General features: G+C 43.8%; 1 protein-coding gene across 1 annotated transcript in view; it reads left to right on the forward strand.

The window, feature by feature from the left end:
- Positions 1-10,433, forward strand: part of PLOD1 (procollagen-lysine,2-oxoglutarate 5-dioxygenase 1) — a 30,485-nt gene extending 20,052 nt beyond the window's left edge. The window contains exons 12-19 of the mRNA XM_040430590.1: positions 74-199; positions 422-563; positions 2,966-3,079; positions 3,175-3,240; positions 6,516-6,620; positions 8,862-9,008; positions 9,399-9,524; positions 9,748-10,433. Coding sequence (XP_040286524.1) covers positions 74-199; positions 422-563; positions 2,966-3,079; positions 3,175-3,240; positions 6,516-6,620; positions 8,862-9,008; positions 9,399-9,524; positions 9,748-9,903 — 982 coding nt within the window. The 3' untranslated portion in view covers positions 9,904-10,433. The remainder of the gene's footprint in view (positions 1-73; positions 200-421; positions 564-2,965; positions 3,080-3,174; positions 3,241-6,515; positions 6,621-8,861; positions 9,009-9,398; positions 9,525-9,747) is intronic.
- The last annotated feature ends 16,663 nt before the right edge of the window (positions 10,434-27,096 follow it).

The following is a 27,096-nucleotide window of genomic DNA, read 5'->3' on the forward strand; positions in this document are numbered from 1 at the left end:
GGTGTCATGAATACAATGTGGCTGAATGATGGTAGGAGATGTAACTGTACATGTTTGTCTGGTCTTTCTTCAGGTCACTCATTGTTCCCATGGTCAGCCGCCTTCAGGATCTGTGGTCCAACTTTTGGGGTGCTTTGAGTTCAGATGGGTTTTATGCTCGGTCAGAGGATTATATAGACATTGTTCAAAGACAAAGAATGTAAGTAAAAGAGCAAAACTGTAGGTCAGTAGATACATTTTTTTAGGGGAATAAGTCAGGACACGAGCAGTAGATAAGCATGCATTATGGGGTACGGTTACTAAGCAAAATGTGCCAATAATCTGCTGCACATTGGGGGGTACAGGGCATGTGCCAATTGCTTTATATACTTTAGACATTTTTTGCTCGTAGAGTTTGACTGACAAATCCTGTGTTTTACAGTGGAATCTGGAATGTCCCTTACATCACTAATGTCTACTTGGTGAAAGGCAGTGTCCTGAGGAAACCACTGAGCCAGTATGATCTGTTCCACAGCGGAAGTCTGGATCCAGACATGGCATTCTGTGACAATGTGCGCAGAAAGGTCAGTAGGACAATCAAACTGAGATAGGTATTACAAATTTGAGTCTTCTATTGAATAGCCACCACAGATTGTCACCTAGCTTTTCCAGACTCCTGAATGATAAATCTGCCAGCTCCTGTATTATTGAACATTGCTGACTTATCCATTGGAGACTCTATGAAAATTGGTATTGAAAGCCACGAAGGATAGACCATTCAGTGGTTAGAAAGCCCTGAAGGTGTAGTTACAACTGGCCAGAGCTCTCGGCCTGGAGGCCGGCCAGGAGAGATTTCAGTGCTGCTGTGTTTAGCTCATAGAGGATCATCTACACCAGGGATGCCCAACCTGAAGCCCTCCAGCTGTTGTAAAACTACAACTCCCACCATGCCCTACTGTAGGCTGATAGCTGTAGGATGTCCGGGCATGCTGGGAGTTGTAGTTTTGTAACAGCTGGAGGGCCGCAGGTTGGGCATCCCTAATTTACACTGATACACAGTGACGAACTGGAAATGTGAGGAGTACTAGTTCATCCTCTTCATACAAGCAAGTTTCCATTCACTGACAGAAAGCCGGGAGTTTGAAAGGGGGAGGTCTGTTAGAAAGTTTTGGAATTGTTAATTTGTGCAAAAATTAAAGGAAGTTTCTGGTTTTATGTAAATAACTTTTAATGCATGTGCAAATTAAACTTAGTTAGTATGTGTTGTTTTAGTTCCAGGCTGACCACACAACTGTTATGGAGCCCGGGGGAGGGGGTATGCACAGCACTGAACTGTATCTCCCACTCCTGAAATACTGTAGATTTACTGCATTTTCAACCGCCACTAGGGGGAGCTCAGTGCATAGAGATTCTGCAGTGAGCTCCCCCTAGTGGTAGTGTATTATGCCAGTTCTCTGATGTAAATACATTGAGAAGTACAGCGGTCAGAACGAGCATCGTAGTTATAAAGCAACTGCTCCATTTTTTATAACATACAATTCGAAAAAGTGGGTAAGGCAGAGTGTGTCGTTTTTTATAAAAAAGATCTGGGGAGTCTTGTTTTACATTTTCATGTAGCCTGGGTGTTTTTGACTGGGAAACTGGGTGGGGTGGGGAGGCCTATACTGAGTATTGCAAGGGTGCCCTATGAGATTTGTGTATGCCACTGTTCAGTTCTTCAGAATTTTTAAAACATTTGCTTGCTGTCAATGAACACAGACCCTCATGCTTAGATTTAGAGGAACAAACCCATACACAGGGAGTCAATGATACAGCTGTATGCAGTCTAGACAATGCCCCCGCAGCAGCTGTGCTGAGCTTTCTGGTACTTCGCTGCAGTGTATCAGGCTGGGGTCCAGGACTGAATAGAGCTGTATCCATTTAAGAGTGGGACTAGGTATATATGGGGGTTTACAGCCTCTAAATGTAAATAAAATAGCTTTTATTCACTGACTGCAAACATATCTTTAACGCGAGGAGAAAATGAAACAAAAAGTCTATAAGAAAATTGTGGAACTTTTCATTCACATATTGATTAAAGAGGACCTTTCATGGGAAATTTCTAGTTTAATTAATTACCTTACATTCGCTGATGCTGACACCCTGGTTGTTTTTTTTTTAAATACCACTCGTATGCCCCTCTGTGCCCCCCAGAAATGTTCCCGCTCAGTATGTTAATACTGAGCATCGGTACAGGGAGGAGGAGACGCCAGGGTTTCTCTATGGACGTCTCCTTCTCCCTGGCTGTGCCGCGATCTAATCACAGCGGAGAGCGTCCCAGCCAGGGAGAAGGTGAGCTTTTTTTTTTTCTCTCCGCTGTGATTAGATTGCGGCACAGCCAGGGAAGGTCCTCTTTAATATTTATTTACATAAAACCAGAAAGCACCTTGTCCAGGATTTTGATATTGATCGCCTGACATCAGGATAGGCCTCATTATCAGATCGGCGAGCATCTGACACCCTGACGGAGCTGATAACTGTGCTCCCACTGAAGTGAATCGGGTCCACCCACTACACAATGGACAGAGCTGTGTATTCCCAGTGCCAGCGTCCAGCTGTGACAGCTGATCGGCAGGGGTGCAGCGTGTCAGAATCACTTTGATCTGCTATTGCCTGGCCCAGTCCACCAAAGCAGTCAGGGAGGCGCTGACCACAGAGTGGAGCTTAGGTGCAATAAGAGCAATGGTGATGCCACAAAAGTATCATAACTCGGGAACGGCGCCTCAGATCAGCCTAAAAATCTGCGTTTTAATTAGGAGAACCAGAGCTATACAAACCGTTTTATAGAGCGGTCACTGGTGAGAGATTCCCTTTAAAATCCTGGAGTACCCCTTTAAGCTTTGTTAATAGCAGTGAAGACTTTTCACGGCTTTTAGGGCTGATGACTCTTTTCCTTGAATATGATGGTTTGTGCTGGTTTATTACAATTGTAATGTCTCACCTGTAGGGAGTCTTCATGTTTGTGACGAACAGACAAGTATTTGGCCACATCCTCTCCTTTGAAAAGTACAAGACGACTTATCTTCACAATGACCTGTGGCAGATATTTGAGAACATCCAGGTATGGTCTTCAGCACAGAACACATGATCCAGTGGGAATCACAATGGACATGTTATGCTTGTCATTCTAAAACACATTTTTTCTGATTTTGATAGGATTGGAAAGAAAAATACATTCACCCCAATCACACGTTGGCCCTGAAAGGCAAGCTGATGGAATCGGTGAGTGTTTATTAGAAACAATGATAAATTACAAACTTTGAAAAATATGAAAGTTATCCATAAAACATGAGAATGTAGGAGCTTCTACTGGTACCCTATGACTTAAAGGGGTTCTCTGGGCTTTTAATATTGATGATCTATCCTCAGGATATGTCGTCAATATCAGACCGGCGGGGGTCTGATTCCCACCACCCCCGCCGATCAGCTGTATGAGGACACAGCACGCGCAGTGTGTGTGTGCTGTCTCCCTTCTCTCAAGTGCGCTCCCCATAGTAGTGAAGAAGAGCACACCGCGCATGACCGGCCACCATTCCCGTTCACGTCTATGGGCCTGACGGAAATAGCCGAGCCAGCACTCGGGTTTTTCCGGTTGCCCCATAAAAAATGAATGTAGGGCGGCTGCGCAATGCGCCCTTCAACACTATCAGGGCTCCGTTCTTGATATAGGTGTGGGTCCCAACGGTGGGACCCGCACCTATGACAATAGAGGTATATCCTAGCGGTATGCCCCCATTGTCTGTGACGAGACAACCCCTTTAATTCTATAGCGCTGTATATCCAGACGGGGCTACTCAAATATATAAATACACTAAACAATAAACTATAAACAGACTGGTACAGAGGGGGAGAGGTCCCTGCCCGCAAGAGCTTGCAATCTATAAGGTAAGGTGAGAACACAGTAGGTGAGGGTATAGGCTGCGCAATTTCAGAAATAAAAATATGCTTTATTATGGGGGGGGGGGAAGATACTCTTCCTCCAACAAAAAAATAAAACACAGAATAAAAAGTGATTATGGTTTGTTTTTCTTGGTGTTTTTTTTTTCATTTTCTACATTTTACAGTGCATGCAGAAAGTCTTCAGACCCTTTCACTTCTTATGTTGCAACTTTGTGCTAAAATAAAAAAAAAATCAAGCTTTCACCCATCAGTCTGCATTCAATACCCCATACTGAGAAAGTGAAAACAGAATGTTCAATGTTTTTTTAGAAATTATTGAAAAGGAAAAACTAAAATCTTGCTTTGACATAAGTGTTCGCACACTTTACTCAGGATTTAGTTAAAGAACCTTTGGCAGTGATTATGGCCGCCAGTCTTCTTGGGAATGATGCCATAAGGTTTGCACACCTGGATTTGGGGATTTTTTACCATTCTTCTCTGCAGATCCTCTCAACCTCTGTCAGGTTGGATGGGGACAGTAGATAGCCATTTTCAGGTTTCTCCAAAGATGTCTGATTGGGTTCAAGGCAGGGCTCTGCCTTGTCCACTCAAGGACATTTACAGAGTTGTCCCTAAGACACTCCTGTGTTGTCTTGGCTGTGTGCTTAGGGTCATTGTCTTGTTGCAGGATGAATCTTCAGCCCAGTCTGAGGTCCAGAGCACTCTGGATCAAGTTTACATTAAGAATATCTTTGTACTTTGCACCATTCAGCTTTCCCTCAACCCTGACCAGTCTCCCTGTCCCAGCTGCTGGAAAACAGCTCCACAGCATGATATTGCCACCACCATGCTACACTGTAGGTATGGTATTAAGCAGTACCTGGTTTCCTCCAAACATGACGCTAAGAATTGAGGCCAAAAAAGTTCAGTCTTGATTTCATCAGATGAATCGGAGAATCTTGTTTCTCACAGTCTGAGAGTCCTTTAGGTGCATTTTTGAAAACTCTAGGTGTTTTGTTTTTTTTTACTAAGGAGAGGCTTCTTTCCGACCAGATTGGTAGAATTCTGTAGTGATAGTTGACTTTCTGGAAGTTTCTCCAATCTGCACACAGGATCTTTGGAGCTCAGTCAGAGTGACCATTGGGTTCTTGGACACCTCTCTTACCAAGACCCATTTCCCCTGATTACTTAGTTTGGCTGGGAGGCCAGCTCAAGCAAGAGTCCTGGTTGTTCCAGCCACTATGCTCTTGTATCCTTCTCCATAGATGTGCCTCCACACAATCCTGTCTCTGAGCTCTACAGGCAGTTCTTCTCCACATAGTTTGGTTTTTGCTCTGATATGCATTGTCATCTGTGAGACCTTATATAGACAGGGATGTGTCTTTCCAAATCATATGCGATCAACTGAATTTACCACAGGTGGACAATCAAGGTGTAGACACATCTCAAAGATGATCAAGAGAAATGGGAGGCCTCCAGAGCTAAATTTCAAGTGTCATAGCAAAGGGTCTTTATAGTTATGTCCATGCAAAATTTTAGTTTTTCTTTTCAGTAAATTTTTAATTCCAAACTTTCTGTTTTCACTTTCTCATTATCTGGTATTGAGTGCAGAATGATGGGAGAAAACTTATTTTTATTATTTAGATTAGATTATTATTATTTTTAGCACAAGGTCGCAACATAAGAAAATGTGGGGGGGGGGGGGGGGGGGGAATGAAAGGGTCCGAAGATTTTCTGAATGCTCTGCAGATTCATATTAATGAAAATTACAGGTCTAAAAAAACTTGCACATCTCCATCAATGGAAAATAAAAAGATATGGTCCTCAGAATGTGGCAAAATAAAAGAATCCATTTTTTATTTCATTGTGCATAAGTAGTAAAACATAAAGAATAAATTTGGTATTAGCTTAACATTTTACTTTGGTATATAATACCATTAGTTGGCTAAGGCTACTGTCACACTTGTGGTAGCCTTTTTCCTCAGGCTGTTCCAGCGGGGGAACAGCCTGCCGGATCCGTGTTACCGCAGGTCCAACGTGCTGGTGGAAGTCCACTCCAGCCCTATTCACTATAATGGGGGCGGGCCGGGGGTCCGACTGCAGCACGGCAAACATGCCGAGAACAGCCTGCCAGAAAAGGCTACTTCAAGTGTGAAAGTAGCCTTACTTTGTTTGCATCAGAATTTTGTGCCAAAGTTTTGGAGAACATTGTCACATCTTAAGACATTCCCTCTTTCCAACAAACTAAGCCCCTGTTCCTCTAAGTAATGGCCCTTATCTGACAAGTTGACAAGTCTAAAACATTTACTAAATGAGGTGCAAATCATTTTTTTTCCATTTCTCCCTGAAAGAGTTAAGAAAAATGAATATGTTCTCTCTCTCAAGTCTCCCCCCCCACACACCAAAATAGTGACATTACAAATTAGATCTCATCCTACAAAAACAAGCCCTCGTACAGCTACGTCAATAGAAACATTATTTTGGTGCAGATGAAAAAATGGCTGTGCGCTAAAGGCCGAAATAGGTGTGCTTAAGGGGTTAAATATTATAGTTTGGAGATTCATTATTTTTTGTGATTTGTGTATTTTAACATAAAAATTGTTTTCTCTACTTCTCAGCCATGTCCAGACGTGTACTGGTTCCCAATATTTACTGAAACAGCATGTAATGAGATTGTGGAAGAAATGGAACACAATGGTCAGTGGTCAAAAGGAAACAACAAGGTAAGGAGTACTCAATTGCCTTAAGGCTGGGTTCACACCTGAGCGTTTTACAGCGTGTTCCTACGCGCTGTAAAACGCTCAACAGGCAAGAACCAATGATTCCCTATTGGCATGGTTCTCACCTGAGCGTTTTACAGCGCGTACGAATGTGCTGTAAAACGCCCTACGCCCCAAGAAGTACAGGAGCTTCTTTGGGGCGTATGGTCGCGCGTTCCCGTACATAGACTTCCGGGAACGCGCGGCAATGGGCGTTTGCTTGTTTCCGGAGCCGCGTATGTAAACGCTGGATAAAATTGCGCATACAGAGCGCATGTAAGTACGCTCATGTGTGAACCCAGCGTAAAGATAATCTGTTAGCAGTTTTGACCCAGCGTTAAGTAGGGGCCACAGTGAGCTGGATAATCATATCTTTATTTGAACTTTTATTATCTGCATGACTAAGAAACTAATATTTTATTCCACTGGGCACATTCCCTCAAGTGCCCCTAAGATGGCCACTCACTGTAGCGTGCTGCAGTGGTCTCCTAGTTAGACTCAATGGGGCAGATTATCATAGACTGGCGGTCTACGGCAGTCCCTGCACCTATATTGATATTTCAGTGGATAAATATGGTTGGCCCTTCCCCGCCCTCATAACGCCCTCTTTTTGGGAAAGTGGCAAAGGCGACAGAGAAATTCCATTTGTGCAAAAGATTTTGTGCAAGTGGTGTTGAAAAGTCGCAAAAATGCAGTTTGCAACTTTTTCACACCAGAAAAACTGGCGTATATTTATGATAGGTCTGTCGCTGTAATTGTCACTCAAAGCAGGGGGGAGGGGTTGTCAAACAGCTCTGTTCACAGTGAGGAACTGCCCCCGGGGCACTTGTAGGTGCACAATATGTTAGAATAGTAGAGCAAAAGTTCAGTAATTCCAGTCCTGCTGGAAAAAAAAGCTTAACCCTGCATAACTGCTGACAGCCTAAGGAAGGAGCAGCTGGGTACGCAATACTTTATTAAAGTTGCTGACAGACCCACTTCAGTACTTAGATATTGATAATTCATCATAATTCATCAATATCACAGGTCCGACACCTGGCACTACACCTTCTGGAAGTTTCTCCCATCTGCACACAAGATCTTTTTTGCTTAGTCAGATTGACCATTGGGTTCTTGGTCACCTTATTTACCAGGGTCCTTTTCCACCCATTACTTAGTTTGATAGCCAGCCCCAGGAAGAGTCATGGTTGTTCCAATTTAAGAATTATGGAGGCCATTGTGCTCTTGGGAACTTTCAGTGCAGCAGAAATTATTCCCCAGAGCTGTGCCTCCACACAATCCTGTCTCTGAGCTCTACAGGCAGTTCTTTTCTCCTAGTGCCTTGGATTTTGCTCTGATATGCATTGTCAGCTGTGAGTCTTACCAAATCATGTCCAATCAAATAAATTTACCACAGGTGGACTCCAGTCAAGGTGTAGGAACATCTCAAAGATGATCAAGAGAATAGAAGGCCCTCAGAGATAAATTTCAATTTTCATAGCAAAGGTTCTAAATACTTATGTCCATGGGAAATTCTAGTTTTTCTTTTTTTAATACATTTGCAGAATTTTCTAAAATTCTGTTTTCGCTTTCTCATCATGGGGTATTGAATGCAGATAGATGGAGGAAAAGTTAATTATTTTTATTTTAGCACGATTAGTGGGGCTGATGGGTGTTGGACCCCCACAACTCAGATATTGATGACTTATTCTAAAGGACACGTTCTCAATATCTAAGTCCTCAAAACCCCTTTAAATGGTTATACACAGGACAGCCAGCAACATAGCTCTGCATTTCCCTACAGCCGGGGCTGCAACAGTGGCAGAAAAGCAGCGGCAGGGAATTTCGCAGAGGTGGATCGAGTTACAATTCTCATTATTTTTAACATGTTTTGGACCCTTTTGTATTTTATTTTTATTTTTTTCTTTGTTTTTTCTTTAAAAAAACATTTCCCTGCTAAACCCCTGCAAACCTGCCTGCAGTTCTTAGAGATGAGACCCACATCGATCACAAAGTGTTGGCATATCCTGGTGATATGGGAACACCCATTTAACTGCGTGAATGTTTGCATGAGTTAAAGGGCATTATAGTGATGTTATCCTTATAACTCGTCAGTAGTAGGTGCTGTTTGCATAGTTTAGCGCCACCTACAGTCTGCTGCGGGGTACTGCATAAAATAATCTGGATCTGATACTAAACCATGTTCATTCTCTTGAATCATTACAGGATGAGAGATTGCAAGGAGGATATGAAAATGTTCCAACAATTGATATTCACATGAACCAAATCAGTTATGAGAAGGAATGGCAGAAATTCCTGCTGGACTTTATTGCGCCCATTACAGAGAAAATGTTTCCAGGTTATTATACTCAGGTAGGTATCACTGGTGTAGAGGAGTGTCTTTACATCGATTCCGATTTCACCAATAAGGCCATGGTCACCTCTGTGATAAAAGGATTGTTCCCTTTGGACCCTTCCTTTTTGTTCCCCAGAGATAGCTGATCACAGGATATCCCTCTGTTGACACCCCCAGCAGTCAGCTGTAACCTATGCGGGACCCAGGCGACTATGCAAATGTTCAGTTCTCCTGCAGCGCCTCAACAGGGGGAATGAAGTATTACACAATCCTCACTGAAATGAATAGGTTGTGTAAGAGACTCTTGGTAGCTACTCTCTTGCTGATCGATGAGGTTCAGCCCTCCTGTTAACTCAGAATCCATTTGCAAGGGTTTTGCATCCTTACCTCTGTATTTCTTTCTGCAGGCTCAGTTTGAGTTGGCCTTTGTCGTACGGTACAGACCTGATGAACAGCCATCCCTTGTTCCGCACCACGATGCATCGACCTTTACTATTAATATAGCTCTGAACAGCGTGGGACAGGATTATGAGGTCAGTTACAAAGTTGCTTTGATGATTTTGTGTGGGTTGCAGTACGGTTTGTCCTTTGCACCATCTCCGAATGTAAGCCATACAGTTACTACGTAGTAATGCTACAAATACTAATAACGAGGTCCTCATTTAATAAGGGCAGTGTAGTCCTGACCCCTTTAAATTTGGTACATAACCTCACTATGGGAAGAATATGTCGTTTCTAACCACTGTTCTTGTGCAGGGAGGTGGCTGCAATTTCATTCGCTACAACTGTTCCATAAGAGCCCCAAGGAAAGGATGGGCCTTGATGCACCCAGGACGACTGACTCATTACCACGAGGGACTCCCAACCACCAAAGGAACCCGATACATTGCAGTCACCTTTGTGGATCCTTAAGCTGTACTTGTCTTACAAGAACTTTGGAGAAGTTACAATGTAACACTGATAAAGTATTAGGAGGCTGAGGCTGTATTAGCAGGACAGAGATTACCGGTTGGCACAATTAACATTATCTTTTTGGATAAGTACCTTTTTATAATCTGTGAATTCGAAACGGTTCAGAGCGACTCGCACTGGCTTGGCAGCGAACAAATGGCAAATACACAAATGATTTGTCTCTTTCTTTGACTTAAATCAGCCTCAGGTTCCAGATCTCCCTTCTGTATATTTAAGATAAATTTTTGTTATCATTCCATGTCTGTTGCGTTTTATGTAAAGTTTGTGGTGCTGTGTACACCATGTTTTTGTGGTAAATAGGGGATCTCACAAAATGTCAGTCCTGTACATTTCACTTTGGAAGGGCGCAGTAAGGAGCAGAATGGAAGCAGCAGCCTTGTTTTAATAATAAAGTTTTAACTATTTTATATGTCAACTTGAATAACTATCCCCCTCCATCCCCAAAAGAGTATATAAGTGCATTTTCATTGGAAAAATATTTTAGCCTTTTTTCATCCTCTTATGCCTCTTAAGTTCTAGTCATCCATCTCTTGGCTATATAATTTCTTAGGAATGGTGGGTTACAAGCTAGGTGGCCCAGCATTACAGCTTCCACACGGTTTGATTCCTGAATGATATTTTGATATGACCAAATGTTCATCATATTCTTGATGCTATTCAATATGCCTGTAAAGCTGGGTGATACAATGCTTTCTCTTGGAGGGATATTTATTAAGGGGGGGGGGGGTCCCACTTCAGACTTTTATGACCTATCCATAGGATATAGCATAAAAGTCCAACAGATCCGACTTCCATCTCTGGGACCTGGATCCATCTCAAGAAGGGGGTCCTGTTTGGTGGCTGCAGTCTATGGAGAGATAGAAGTGGGACTATCTATCGGACTATAGTCTGACATGGAGTTCCCTTTGAAGATTAAAATGTTATATGCCAGACCAAAAACTGCTAATTGGAGTGAACTGTGCCAAATTATTAAACGGCACATATCTTTTAATAAATTTGCTAGCGTTAGATTGCATAGATTTGCAGCAAAAATTGCACCATTTACCTCCTTTAGTATTAATAAATCTGTCTAAAAGTTTTAAAACTCAACCCCAGTAAACCATATTCATTTGTTAAACTTTTGCCGAGCACAAGAGAAATTTTTGTGCAAAAACCTGCTGTAAAGCTGTTGATAAATGACCCCCTTGGTGTTTCAAAGCAATGGCCTGAAACAAGAACCACGAACAATCAAGAGTAAATCCAGCATTACCCGGGGCCTGTAGTCACTGTTCACACAAGTGCTACAATAGTGCACATTTATTTAGTAATGTAGTAGAGAGGGCGAGCCAGGCATAACCAGCTGCTAACAGAGAGTCTGTTTATTAGGGTCCTTTTACATGGGGCAATACTGATCCAAACAAGCACTGATCGGCGATATGTAATTCAATCGGTTCCCGTTTAAAGAGCCTTTTTACATGGCCCAATGCAAAGTAAATGGGAAACAAATAATAATTATTGCTATCATTCAATTTGCAAATGGTTAGCAGAACATACCGTTTCATGGTGCCATATACGTGACAAACACATGTACATGGGCCAGTTATTGGAAATGTGCATTCGTTTGAACCCTTGTTTCTCCTAATTAGCCTGATCATCTGCAATTGTAAAAGGGCCATTAGTTAAAGGGGTTCTCTGGACTTTACATATTGATGTCCTGTAGGTCATCAATATGAGATTGGTGGGGGTCCAACTTCAGGCATCCCCAATCAGCTTTCTGAGGACGCCTCCTTGCAGCTTGCCAAGCCGTCCATTATATAGCAGCTTTGCTTGGCATTGCAGCTCAGACCCATTTACTTGAATGTGACTGAGCTGCCCCTAGGCCATGCGACCAAGGAACGTGACGTCACATGGCCTTTATACAGATGATTGGCAGGAATCCTGGGAGACCCTCGACGATCTCATATTGATGACTTATCTTGAGGATAGGCCATAAATATGTAAATTCCCAGAAAACCACTTTAAGCGAGATTTCCACCATGAGTTAATTCGTTTTTTTTAACAACTTTGTTCTGTGCTTTTTAGCAGTGTCTTTATATCACCAGCGAGAGATGCTTATTTATTGCCTTCCCTTACGGGTGTTCTCTGTGTGCCAGCATCATCTGTATTATAGTAAATGTATATAAAACGTTACTGATACAATGAATGGCTAGAAAGCATAGAATGGGAGCTTGTACATCAGAATAAAAATGGTTGAACTTGCCCCCCCCCCCCCCATGTTCGCTCTGCATTACGCAGTATAGCTGGTCAGTGACCATGAGATCCACCGAACAACTATTGTGCTCCTGGGTATGAGCTTTCGGGACCCGGAGCTTCTGAGATTGTGATATTTGTATATTGTGTATGTAGCAAGCAGCAGATGGATCTCAGGATTAAATGGTCATTTGCTTTCTGTAAACCATATTCTGGTCACAATCATCACGTCCACAGTGTCTCTGCAAGAACCTTTACTGTTTTGTACAGTTTGTTAGGACTTTTACATTAAAAGACTTGTTGTTTTGCTGTGATTTCTTGTGTGCGTGATTGAGAGTTACACCTGATCTCATAGATTGAGCCACATGTAAACTTGGAGATGGATCTGGATAAATCTAGGCATGTCTTAGGTTTTCTGGGATTTAAATATGATGACCTATCCACTGGATATGCCATCAGTATCTGGTCGGTGGGGGTCCGACACCCGGGATCCCCTCCGATCAGCTGTTTGAGAAGGCACGGGAGCTCCTATGAGCGCCGCAGCCTTCTCTATGAGGGAAAAACATATAGAGAAGTGCAGTAAATTATAGGCTACTCAGCTAAACTGATCTCAAATGCCTTGAAGTGGCAACCAAAATCTGAAAGATGCAGAAGGAAGCAAGGAACTACTGTTCGAATGGATCGAAGAATTGCCAAAAAGGCTTAGCCAATGATCACCTCCAGAAAGATCGAAGAAGATCTGAAGTTACCAGTGAGTATTGCTACAATCAGAAGACAATTAAGTGAAGCCAAGAACTCCCCGCAAATTCCCATTGTTGAAAATAAGACATCCTGAATAAGTTGAAATTTGCCAAGGAATCCGTGGATCAATTTGAATATATCAGAAAACTCAAGGAGATCATTCTCTGGGCACTCCCAGGTTTCTGCTAGCCACCCAAAAAATTATAGCTATCTCCAAGTATAATACATTAGACTGTAAATCTTTGAGCTCTTGCTCCTCCATCAGTACAGATCAGGGTACTGGTTGGCTGGATGATCTGCCGTAGACCCCCGTGCGTATGTATAGCGTACATCTGGCTTAACTGACATGATCTAGTTGTAACTAAAAACTCATATATCAAAGTTGAGATAGGAGAGCTGTTTGTCCTCACAGCTGGTGGATGAAGCCCCCCACCTACTGACACAGACTAGTAACTCTAACCAGTGGCGTGCCTAGAGTGTTTGGCACCCGGGGCGGGTCCTTTCTTTGGCACCCCTCCCCCCCCCCCCCCCCATACTTTACAAAAATTGTACCCCCTCACAGGAGTATTGCCCTCATTGTACAACATTTACAGTAGTTTTGTACAGATGTGTGCCCCCTCACAGTAGTTATGCCCACATTGTGCCCTCTCTGTGCCCCTTTCACAGTTGTAATGCCCTCTTTGTGTCTCCTTCACAGTAATATTCCCCATTTTGCCCTCTTCACAGTAATAATGCCCATTGTGCCCCCTTAATAGTAGTAATGCCCACTGTGCCCCCTCCATAGTAGAAATCCCCATTGTGCCCCCTTAATAGTAGTAATGCACACTGTGCCCCCTCCATAGTAGAAATCCCCATTGTGCCCCCTTCACAGTAATAATTCCCATTGTGCCCCCTTTATAGTAAGAATTCCCCTTTGTGCCCCCTTTTTAGTAATAATGCCCACGGTGCCCCCTTCATAGTAATAAAGGCCATTGTGCCCCCTTAATAGTAGTAATGCCCACTGTGCCCCCTCCATAGTAGAAATCTCCATTGTGCCCCCTTCACAGTAATAATCCCCATTGTGCCTATTCATAGTAATAATCCCCATTGTGCCCCCTTTATAGTAATAATGCCCACTGTGCCCCCTTCATAGTAATATTGCCCATTGCGCCCCCCTTCACAGTAATAATGCCCATTGTGCCCCCTTAACAGTAGTAATGCCCACTGTGCCCCCTCCATAGTTGAAATCCCCATTGTGCCCCCTCCATAGTAGAAATCCCCATTGTGCCCCCTCCATAGTAGAAATCCCTATTGTGCCCCCTCCATAGTAGAAATCCCTATTGTGCCCCCTTCACAGTAATAATCCCCATTGTGCCCCCTTCATAGTAATAATCCCCATTGTGCCCCCTTTATAGTAATAATGCCCACTGTGCCCCTTCAAAGTAATAATGCCCATTGTGCCCCCTTAACAGTAGTAATGCCCACGGTGCCCCCTCCATAGTAGAAATCCCCATTGTGCCCCCTCCATAGTAGAAATCCACATTGTGCCCCCTCCATAGTAGAAATCCCTATTGTGCCTTCACAGTAATAATCCCCATTGTGCCCCCTTCACAGTAATAATCCTCATTGTGCCCCCTTCATAGTAATAATCCCCATTGTGCCCCCTTTATAGTAATAATGCCCACTGTGCCCCCTTCATAGTAATAATGCCCATTGTGCCGCCTTTACAGTAAAAATGTCCATTGTGCCCCCTTGATAGTAGTAATGCCCACTGGGCCCCCTCCATAGTAGAAATCCCCATTGTCCCCCCTTCACAGTAATAATCCCCACTGTGCCCCCTTTATAGTAATAATGCCCTCTGTGCCCCCTTCATAGTAGAAATCCCCATTGTGCCCCTTTCACAGTAATAATGCCCACTGTGCCACCTTCACAGTAATAATGCCCTCTGTGCCCCCTCCATAGTAGAAATGCCCATTGTGCCCCCTTCACATTAGTAATGCCCTCTGTGCACCCTCCATAGTAGTAATGCTCTCTGTGCCCCCTCCATAGTAATAAAGTCCTCTGTGCCCCCTCCATAGTAATAAAGTCCTCTGTGCCCCTCCATAGTAATAAAGTCCTCTGTGCCCCCTCCATAGTAATAAAGTCCTCTGTGCCCCCTCCATAGTAATAAAGTCCTCTGTGCCCCCTCCATAGTAATAAAGTCCTCTGTGCCCCCTCCATAGTAATAAAGCCCTCTGTGCCCCCTCCATAGTAATAAAGCCCTCTGTGCCCCTCTGTATAAAAAAAAAGAAAACACAGTAACTACTCACCTTGTCCTGCTCCTGAAGCTCACATACCTCTCTTCCCTGCAGGCACAGATTGCTCTGCAGCACTGTGTGGGTGGAGCTTATGCAAATTACCAGGCTGCAGGCTCTGTCCACAAAGGCCGGCAGTGCGATCTCTGCCTGCAGGCTGAATGGTGGAGCGGGGAGAAGTCTTCCTGCTTCACCATTCTGTGCGCCGCAGGCCTGAAGGAGGGGAGGAGCGCCGGGAGCTGAGCGGTGAGTGACAGGACCCAGGTCCCTGCGCTCCAGCAATGATCGCTTTCATCTGTATTGATGGAAGTGCTCATTGCTTCTGGCATCCCCCTGAGAGCTGGCACCCGGGGCGGACCCCCCCTCCCCCCCCCCCCCCCCCCCTTAGCAGACATCCCAACCTGCAAAAACTCATTTCAGGGAGGTGCACTTCTCATTTCAGGGAGGTTTTCTTTTTTTTTTCTTTCACTGACTTTTTATTACATTTTCCAAACATATGCCGTATCTGCACACTTTGCTCTATGGTGTGGAGGACTGGGCTCATCACCCTGCCCCAAATTATCATATTTATGTATATGATTAAATGGATTCTGTCACCACCTATAAGCCCTGTGAGCTAAACATCTGCTCATGTCCAGGGTAGCATTCTGATTTCTAAGGTGGCCTTATAAAAGCTATTTGTGGCTTTATTCTGCGGAAAAACAGGTTTTACTAACCTGTCAATCATTGAATTAAGGTGCCCAAGCAGGGGAGGTCTGTGGATGCATGGTGCCCGGCCGCACGCATCGCCGTTCGTGCCCAGCGCCGCCTTCTACTCCTTAGTGCCGCCTCTCCCTTCCCCCCGCTTTGAGATCCTGTGCGTGCGCACAGGCTCAGCCTGATGCGCCGTTGCGGACTGCTGGCATCGGCTTCTTCTTGCACTGTGCGCACGCGCAGAGAAGGGGACACTGCTACAGGTTGCCGGAAAGGTTTACTGCGAGTAAACTAGAGATGGGAAGTTCGGATCTTTCAAAAGAACCGATTCATGAATCGAATCTTCGGGTCATTCGCTGAGCTGACAAGAAGCAAGTGAACCGAAGCTTAGGTTGCGCAATGCGCATGCGCTGATGACGGAAGCTTCGATTCACTTGCTGACTCGCTGAGTCGGCTCTTGGTCTGAGTCAGGAAGTTTATTCTTTAAAACCCTGTGTGTAATTATCTACCCCACTGTAGGAAAAAAACAAGCATCCGGGGGGGGGGGGGGGGGGGGGGGGGGAATTTAACACTGGGGTAAATAATATAATTAAAATGGAGGGTTAAATGTGTAAATGTATTTAAAAAAAAATACATCTCTCTCAATAGTACTATAGCTACTGAATGAGACAGAAGAAGGGATTCCTTTAACATATATATCTCCTTGAGAAGCCAATTTGACCCTAAAGGGTTAATCTAAACTCTGTCCTGTCACTTCTCTTATCTCTCTGCTCTGCTATCAGTAAACCTTTAAGGGATATATTGTCTCACATGTGGGTGTCAGGGAGCCTCTATCTATCTAGCGGGAGACTCCCTGAACCTCCGGGAGACTTGAGATCCCTGCCTTAGTACTCCAATGACTCTAACCTAAGGCAATCATGGTTTTTAACTCCTGCCTGCCATTGGCTGCTTCCTCCTGACACCAAATGTTTTCATCCATGCACAGGGAGCAGCAGCAGCCAGCGGCTGTGCGGGGACCAGGAGCAGCACAGGGAGCGGGGACCCAGGCAGGCTTGGACTGGCCCACCGGTGAGGCGGGGGATTCCTCGGTGGACCCCCAGTCTCCTGTGCCCGAGGTAAGATGGAGAAGTAATTATTACTCCTTTCTCAGGAAAGATAATTATTGTAACCACTAGGTGGCAGTATCGCACAGTGATGCAGCCTCCTACCGCTGCACATTGTACAGGAGGCCGCAGTATCTTCTAGACTTCTGGGACTGCTGGCTGTGAAGGAGGAAAGAAGGTGTCTGCCTCCTCCTGCCCTCCCTGCTGTCAGGAAAATGTGGCTGCTGGAGAGAAGGACTCCTCTGCGGTGCTGATTTCTCAGGTGTGTGACAGTGGTGAGCTGTAGGAGACTGTAAGGGGGAAATAGGGGATTTGTTTATAGCAGACACAGATCTATAAATGTGTGCTGTTCTCTGCAGAGTTCAGAGTGGCATTGGGGGGACTCTGCCCTAGGTCCCCCCAATACCTCTGTTTTAGGTGCACCCCCATAAGTGCCCCAGCTCCAGATGCCCCCCCCCCCCAATGCCCCCACTCTAAAAGCACCCCTAATATTGAATCTTCTCCAGGTGCCCCCCTAATACCCCTGCAGCTGCTCCAGGATCCCCACTATTACCCAGCCTCAGGTGACCCTAATGCTTCTGCTTTAGGTGCACCCCCATAGGTGCCCCAGCTCCAGATGCCCCCACTCTAAATGCACCGCTAATATTGCCTCTTCTCCAGTTACCTGCTGGATTGCAGGGTGGTCTGTAACCATGGAAACGAGCAGTGTATAATGTGATGGAAAAATTAATCCAGCCAGAAAAGGAAGCAATATGGATAATAACAGTATATTAGTAAGTTGCTCGTATTAACTTTCTCTACATGATAAATGCCACTTACTGAAGTGAGACAACCCCTTTAAGACCCTTGTGTACATACATTGGTGGTAATGTAATTGAATGTCAGAGGCAGAGGATTCTGGCAGGCAGTTCCGTTGCTGGCAATCCGGACGCAAACTGATGGCATTTGTCGGATGGATCCATCTGCGGATCCGTCTGACAAATGCATTAAAATGCCGGATCCGTCTCTCCGGTGTCATCCGGAAAAACTGATCCGGCATTTTTAAAGGTCTGCGCATGCCGGATCCATTTTGCCGGTACACTTAATGCCGGATCTGGCAAGTGTTCAGTATTTTTGGTCAGAGAGAAAACTGCAGCATGCTGCGGTATTTTCTCCGTCCAAAAACGTAAGAGGGACTGAACTGATGCATCCTGATCGGATTGCTCTCCATTCAGAATGCATTAGAATAAAACTGATCAGTTTTTTTACGGTATTGAGCTCCTGAGACGGAACTCAATACCGGAAAACAAAAACGCTAGTGTGAAAGTACCCAAAGATTTGATAAATTTAATGTCAGACATTTATGCTTAAAGGGGTTGTCTCACTTCAGTAAATAGCATTTATCATGTAGAGAAAGTTAATACAAGGCACTTACTAATGTATTGTGATTGTCCATATTGCCTCCTTTCTATCATATTATACACAGCACGTATCCGTGGTTACAACCACCCTGCAATCCAGCAGCAGTGGCCATGCTTACACACTATAGGGAAAGGCTGGAAGTGTGCATAGGCCAACACCTTTACCTATAGTGTGCAAGCACGGCCACCACTGCTGGATTGCAGAGTGGACAATCACAATACATTAGTAAGTGCCTTGAATTAACTTTCTCTACATGATAAATGCCATTTGTTGAAGTGAGGCAGCCCCTTTAAGTGTGCTACACTTAATAGAGTTAGGCAAAAAATGTCTTGGTGCGTGCATTGCATGTTTCCTATGTGTGAGTAGAAACTCCAAAAAAGTGACCCCATTTTGGAAACTATAGGATAAGGTGGCAGTTTTGTTGGTACTAGTTTAGGGTACATATGATTTTTGGTTGCTCTATATTACATTTTTGTGAGGCAAGGTTACAAAAAATTGTAATTCTGAAATTTCATCTCCATTTGCCAATAACTCTTGTGGAACACCTAAAGGGTTAACAAAATTTGTAAAATCAGTTTTGAATACCTTGAGGGGTGTAGTTTCCAAAATGGGGTCACTTTTTTGGAGTTTCTACTCCACCCAGGTAAGTATATTCAGCGTGGGGGCCCGGCGTATGGCGGGGGGCTTTTTTTAGGACTGGATAACCCCTTTAAGATTTGGTGCTGACAGCATGTAAAAACACTACAATTCCACCATTGTTCTTTGGATTTTGTGTTTATGGCGGTCAGAATGCGTTTATGCGTGACATGATAACTTGTTTCTGTGGCTCAGTAGTGATACAAAAATTATATCTTTTAATGTTTTTCTACTTTTGCACAATAAAACTATTGTTTTTGTATCACTGCATTCAAACCATACTCATTATTTTAAGTATTTTTACTTTGAATTTTGAAGTCCTTTTTATTGCTTCTTTTTTTACCCTACCAGTACAGCACTTGAACCTGTGAACCTCTGATCACCCATAAAATACAATGCAATACTTCTGTATTGCAGTGTGATATGCCAGTTACAGTAAATTTGATATTGCACCTGGAAGACATTGTTTTGCCCTAAGCTGCCATGGCAACCCATCAGTACTACAAAATCGTGTTGCACGGGGCCAGAGGGGTGAGAGAGGGAGTATCTTCTTTCCCTCTGCCACAATCTGTATTAATGGTGACATGACATCTATGGGGATAAACAATTAGGATCAGAGTTATCTTTGATATCAACTGTTGGAATGGGCACCTGCAAGGTATTGCGCAGTCACAGCTCCTGAGCTTGCACCGTCATTGCTTCCTGATAATACTTTACATACTTTAAAGTTTTTCAAAATGTCTTTATTTCAAATTCTATTGTTCAACCACTAGAGGTCAGTATAAGTCCATGTTACTGATTGAATAAGGGAAGTACCAATAATCGAATACTCTACCGCTTTTAAATTAAAGGAGTCATTTCCCCAATAGAAAAACCAAAAGAATAAAAATAACGTAAACATCATGTAACATTTTTTTTCAGTGATTGTACTGAATACATAGCTCATTATGGGTTTTGGTCTGTGCGCACAGAAAAACATAGCTACTTTCTTCCAGGAATAGCACCACTCTCCTCCACGGGCTGCATCAAGTATTCTAATGAATGTGGACATGTAATACCAGGTGCTGTCCACAGATAAAAGCAGCCACGTTTTTCTAATATCATGATTATTCTATTTTTTTTATTTAATTCTTAGAAGACCTTGTGATTTTGTGATTTTCAATTTTTTGCGTTTTTGTTTTTCACTCCCACTTCAGGACAGCCCAGATGCTGTGGTCATAATTGACCATGGCATCTGAGGGGTTAAATGTATGAAATCAGCCATACATCCGCCGCGGGTCTCTGCTGTTTGAAACAGCAAAAACCTGGTGGCTATAGCACCCACTGCACGTGCAAGCGGGCGCCATCTTAAAAGTGACGACTTCCACCATGCATGTACAGCGGAGGTCGCCAAGGGAATAAAGAGATTATCCAGCATATGTATATATAGAGTATATACAGCATATACTTTTTAACACCTTCCAGAAAAGCCAGTTTGGACCAAATGCCGATCTCCCATTTTTCAAATCTGACTTGTGTCACTTTATGTGGTAGTAGCTTTGGAACACTTTTACTTATCCAAGTGATTCTGAGATTGTTTTCTCGTGACACATTGTACTTCATGTTGGTGGAGAATTTGAGTCAATATGTTTTACCTTTATGTATGAAAAAAATCCCAAATTTACGGAAAACTTGGATAAACTTTGATATATAACATGTATAGGTTTGAGTGAACTATGGTGACAGTTTCATTTAGCGACGACATTTTTAATTTTTTTTTATTTGTATTTTTTATAATTTTTTTTAAACTTATATTCTAATTTATTATTGGCACATACTATGTCTCCCAGGAAGTCATTAAAGGGAATCTGTCACCTGCTTTAACCATTTTTAAGCTGGCACCATCGCTATGTTGACTAAAGTACCTTATTTCCAGCAGTCTTCTTTTTACTTGATTTCGTTTTGTAGTTTTGATATAAAAGCGCTTTTATGTTATGCTAATTAGGGTCCAAGGAGCCTAGAGGGGTGTTTTTTTCCCTCTCCGGAGCCCAGTGACGCCCCCCTGCAGTGCCCAAGAACGCCTCCTGATCATCAAATAACCTCCCACAGCCCCGGCAAACGGTTCCGCCCCCTCCCCACGTCATAGTCTACCTTATAGAAATGCCCCGTCCTTCTTCCTGTCTGCGGCCTGAAAACTCGCGCAGGCGCAGTACTGCCAGCGGCCTGCGCGATCATCAACCTCCTGAGGGCAACAGCCTCAAAAGTCTCACTGGGCATGCGCCGAGCCCAGTGATGTGACCTGAGCGTTCTTGCCCTCAGGACGTTGATGATCGTGCAGGCGCAGGCCGCAGGCAGTACTGCGCCTGCGCAAGTTTTCGCAAGGCATTCTTGGAATTCAAATTAAGGCGGGCTGGGCACTGCAGGGGGGCGTCACTGGGCTCCGGAGAGGGAAAAAAACGCCCCTCTGGGCACCTTGGACCCTAATTAGCATAACATAAAAAGCGCTTTTATATCAAAACTACAAAACGAAATCAAGTAAAAAGAAGACTGCTGGAAATAAGGTACTTTAGTCAACATAGCGATGGTGCCAGCTTAAAAATTGTTAAAGCAGGTGACAGATTCCCTTTAAAAGACCTCTGGAAGACACTGACTTTTTTCCCCCACTTTTTCCACCTTAACTGCGGCATCCACAGGAGCCCCAGTTATAGGGGAAAACAGCTCCCTATGGGCGCATTACACACAGAGCTGATCAGGGTCTCCTTAGATCCTGCAGCTCTGCTCCTGCCCTGACACACCTGGTGGTCACATGTGACCGCCAGGACTAATAGAGGAAGCGGCTCGGCCACTTTCTGCTCTCTCGTTGTGCTCCTGCATCAATCTCCGGTAATAAACCCCTCCTGTCTTCTCCTCAGGGTCCCTGCTGTGTCTGACAGCCAGGACCCGACCTGCTCCTGATTGCAGGAGCAGGAGCTTTACAGCGCTTCGTTTAAAACACTGCCTGACCTTTTATATATGTGCTATCTTCATGGAGCATGTGCAGATAGGACATATATAGTAAGTGGGCAGTCAGGAAGGGGTTAAGTAACATTCACCATATGTTAACTTTATGTTGCCATCCTTTTGTAAATGTCATTTTAATTTGTTAGGACATTAGAAGGCTTAGAATTTTTCAAGAAAAGTTTCAAAACCGTCTATTTTAAGGACCAATTCAGTTCTGAAATCACTTTAAGGGGCTTGTGTAGTAGAAAGCACCTATAAATGACCCAATTTTAGAAACTAAACCCGTCAAGTTATTCAAATATGATTTTACAAACTTTGTTAACCGTTTAGATGTTCCCAGGGGTGGATTGGCCATAGACCTTACAGGTAAATTTCCCGGTGGGCCGATGCCCATAATGAGCTCTCAACAGTAATTAATGCTGTCAGAATCAGGCACTCATGTACCCGGCCAGCGACCGCACATGCCCTCCTGAATTCAACTGCTGTTGCCCGCACCTCACTCCTAAGCCCCCTGCTCCATAGACAACTGGAGGAAAAGGACAGAAAATGGTAGCCATTGATGGCCAGTAGAAAGGGCCAGCTTTTGGGGCAGTATATTGTGCTACACTGTGTTATTTGGTTCTGCTGGAATGGTATTTTGCACTATGGTATTGTTGACCCTGCTTCCTTGTATTTCCCCACCTTCTGTTCATTTGGACCTGCCTACAAAATGGGGCCACTTTTAGTTTTTTTCCCAGGGCCACTTTAAGTTCCTAGTCTGCCCCTGGATATTCCACAAGAACTGAAGAAAAATGGAGGTGAAATTTCAAAATTTCACTTTTTTTGCAGATTTTCCATTGTAGTCCATCTGTTCCTGTAACATAGCAAGGGTTAACAGCAAAACAAACCTTAAGATTGACTACCCTGATTCTGCAGTTTACAGAAACACCCCATATGTGGTCATAATCTTCTTTAGGCCCCATGCACACGAACGTATTTTCTTTCCGTGTCTGTTACGTTTTTTTTGCGGACCGTATGCGGAACCATTCATTTCAATGGGTCCGCTAAAAAACGGAAGTTACTCCGTGTGCATTCTGGTTCCGTATGTCCATATTTCCGTTCCGCAAAAAATAGAACATGTCCTATTATTGTCCGCATTATGGACAAGAATAGGACTGTTCTATCAGGGGCCGGCTGTTCTGTATTTTTTGCGGATCCGTTTTTTGCAGACCACAAAATACATACGGTCGTGTGCATGAGGTCTTATAGCTACATTCTAGGATTCTGAAAGGAAGGAGCACCATATGGTTTTTAAAGGGCAGATTTTGCTGGAATGCTTTTGGGACCCCATGTCACATTTGCACCCAGAGACACATGTACTATGAAAACCACCAAAAAGTGATCTCATTTTGGAAACTATACCCCTCAAGGAATTTACCTAGGGGTGTAGTAATTGTTTTGACTCCACAGGTGTTTCACAGAATTTATCAACACTGGGCCGTAAAAATGAAAAATTTTATTTTTTCCAATGAAATGTTGCTTTTAGCCTCATATGTTGCTGTTTCACAAGGGGTAACAGGACAAAATGCACACCATACTTTGTTACACATTTTCTCCAGAATACGGCAATACCCCATATGTGGTCATAAGCTGCTGTATGGGCACACAGCAGGGCTCAGGAGAGAAGGAGAGCTATTGGGCTTTTGGAGGACAGATTTTGCTGTAATGCTTTTGGGACACCATGTCGCATTTACAGAGACCCAGAAGTACCTGTACAGTGAAAAGCCCCAAAAAGTGACCCCTCAAGGAACTTATCTAGAGGTGTAGTAATCATTTTGACCCCACAGGTGTTTAACAGAATTTATCGATACTGGGCCATGTAAAAGAAAAATTCCATTCCAAGAGCATGTGGAACTAGCATTAGGGGCACTGTGTGTGGCACTATGAACAGAGGGCACAGGGCATATGGCACTATACACAGAGGGCACAGAGAATGTGGCACTATATACTGAGGGCACAGAGCATGTGGAACTACCATTGGGGGTGCTGTGTGTAGCACTAATGCTGCTATTATATTCAGGGCACAGCATGTGGCAGTAAGAGGAGTTGCCAATCTGTTGGTAAAGAGAGAAGCTGAAGACATCTTCTCAGCAAAATCTGCAGAGCTGAATTGTGGCCGGGAGATGTCATCATGGTGGCCTGAACCAGATGGAGAAGAACCAGGAGAAGATGTCAACTGTAAGTCACTAATTAGAAATGGCTATTCTGCTACTGACTGTGTATGATGAGTGCTGTAGTCATCTGGATGATCTACAGCTGATGATGGGCGGTAGCATGCTGTTTTGTGAAACAACTCCCAGCATCCCTTTACTACGGTTCAAGCCATACTGGGAGCTGTAGTTTCACACTGTAAGGTGGTCCCTCAAGATACAATATTAATTGGTTCAGGGATGACCATTGTATGTTGAAACCATTGTAAGTAATTGGTAAAGTAAATGGTTCCAAAGCCCCAAAATGTCATCCAAGATAAGAGAAAATTAAGATTTAAGAACAATAAGCAGATAACTAAGACAGATAAAACAAGTCGTTACATATAACAGTCAGGAATAGCTGCTAACTAGTAACTAATACAGCTAGTTTACCAGAGAAGTGGCCTTGATGGGTTGGATCTGAGTCTGAGTTTTTGTATGGTGAGTCTGGTTTCAACTTACGATGGGTCAGAAAAGACCATTGTATGTTGAAAATATTGTATCCTGAGGCCATTGTATCTTGAGGGATCATTGTACAAGGTTATATGGCGAGGGCTGACCTGACTACTCAAATGGTATCTGTACTGAAATTTTAAAATCTAGTGATGTATATATGTACTGGACATGGTTCTGGTGCTATATTTATGTAGTGAACTTGGTCCTGGTGCTGTATTAATGTAGTGAACTTGGTTTTGGTGCTGTATTTGACTTATTAGTTTGGTTCTGGTGCTGTATTCGTACAGTGCACTTGGTTCTGGTGCTGTGTTTGACTTATAGGCTTGGTTCTTGTGCTGTATTTGTGTGTTAAACATGCAGCTGATGTTATGCTTCGATCTAATACTGACTGTTGGTAATTCAGGGAGGGGAACAGGAGAACGACACCTCTGCCGAAAGGGTGGCCCCTATTGCAACTTGAACTAGATAAAGAACACTCAGACAACAGGTTAACCTTCAGCTGGGTTATGACCGGCCACAGCTTATTAATTTTTTTAACGGCAAAACCAAAGAACTGTAATCTTGGAGTGGTATGCCACTCCCGGCGGGCAAGTACGCATCAGCTATCACCAACTCTCCGCTGTAACAAATGCCGCCAGCTGTGACTTCATAGCTCAAACCAGATCGCCACTCTTAGGCCTCATGCACACGACCGTTGTTTTATTCTGTGTCTGTTGTTCCGTTTTTCATAGTTTTCTGCGGACCCATTGACTTTCAATGGGTCCGTTGAAAACTCGGCTAATGCACCGTTTGTCATCCGCGCAACCGTGATCCGTGGTTCCAATCCGTCAAAAAAATATAACCTGTCCTATTTTTTTCACGGAAAACGGTTCGTGGACTCATTCAAGTCAATGGGACCGTGAAAAAACGCGGAGGCACACAAGATTGGCATCCGCATCCGCGCGTCCGCTTTTTTCCTATGATTTGCATGGCTAACTTGACTTAGACTTTTTTTTACTTTCCTTCATGTCTGGTGATCCTCCAAAAATAAATTGAGAAATACGGAAACGGATCACGGAACAACGGAACCCCATTTTGCGGAACGGAACACAACAACGGTCGTGTGCATGAGGCCTTAAGAGAAGAAAAGCAACATTAAATATATTTCTTATCGTCTTTCCTTTGTTTGTTTGTTTGTTTCTTTTGGTTTTTTTTTTAACCCAAGCTGAGAACACCATCAAGGATCCTAATACAACGCCAATACTGGAAATAACCCATTTAAGGGAGGGAGGGTGGGAAACTTGGCTTCCACGGTCAAGAGGAAGCACTGCCGCCGGGGGGAGAGATATATAACCTCCTTAGAGGGAGGGGTTAACACCCTATCTCCACCCCTCGTGACACATCATCCAAAACCTTTTGCCTTAACCCCTTAGCTAACAAGCCCATAACAGGGGCCAGATGACCTTCATTAACCTGGGGATTGGGAAGGGAGGGGAGACCACCAGTCCCTAAGCACCCTCCCTAAACAGTCGGGCGCTTGCCAATCCATTCATATATGCTTCCAAGCCACTGTCACAGATTCTGTCCTGCATGCAAGACTTTTTTGTCCAGTAAAGGAGCTGCGTCCTGATCAGACTGCATTATAGTCAATAGAGTCTCTTCAGCTCAGGAGTTGGTATACAGTGCTGCCCATAATTATTCATACCCCTGGCAAATTTTGACTTAAAGTTACTTTTATTCAACCAGCAAGTAATTTTTTGACGGGAAATGACATTGGTGTCTCCCAAAAAATACTAAGATGATGTACATGAGGCATTATTGTGGAAAAAAAACATTTCTCAGCTTTTATTTACATTTGAGAAAAAAGTGTCCAGTCCACAATTATTCATACCCTTCTCAATAATCAATTGAAAAGCCTTTATTGGCTATTACAGCAATCAAACGCTTCCTATAATTGCAGACCAGCTTTTTGCATGTCTCCACAGGTATTTTTGCCCATTCATCTTTAGAAATGAGCTCCAAATCTTTCAGGTTGGAGGGTCTTCTTGCCATCACCCTGATCTTTAGCTCCCTCCACAGATTCTCAATTGGATTCATGTCTGGACTCTGGCTGGGCCACTCCAAAACGTTAATGTTGTTTGCTAACCATTTCTTCACCACTTTTGCTGTGTGTTTTGGGTCATTGTCATGCTGAAATTTCCACAGGTGCCCAAGGCCAAGTTTCTCTGCAGACTGCCTGATGTTGTCGTTGAGAATCCTCATGTATTGCTCTTTTTTCATGGTGCCGTTTACTGTGATTAGGTTCCCTGGTCCATTGGCTGAAAAACACCACCGAAGCATTAGGTTCCCACCACCATGTTTGACAGTGGGGATGGTGTTCTTTGGGTTGAAGGCTTCTCCTTTTTTACGCCAAAT

Source organism: Bufo bufo, chromosome 1, assembly GCF_905171765.1.
Source record: "Bufo bufo chromosome 1, aBufBuf1.1, whole genome shotgun sequence".
Classification (NCBI taxonomy): domain Eukaryota; kingdom Metazoa; phylum Chordata; class Amphibia; order Anura; family Bufonidae; genus Bufo; species Bufo bufo.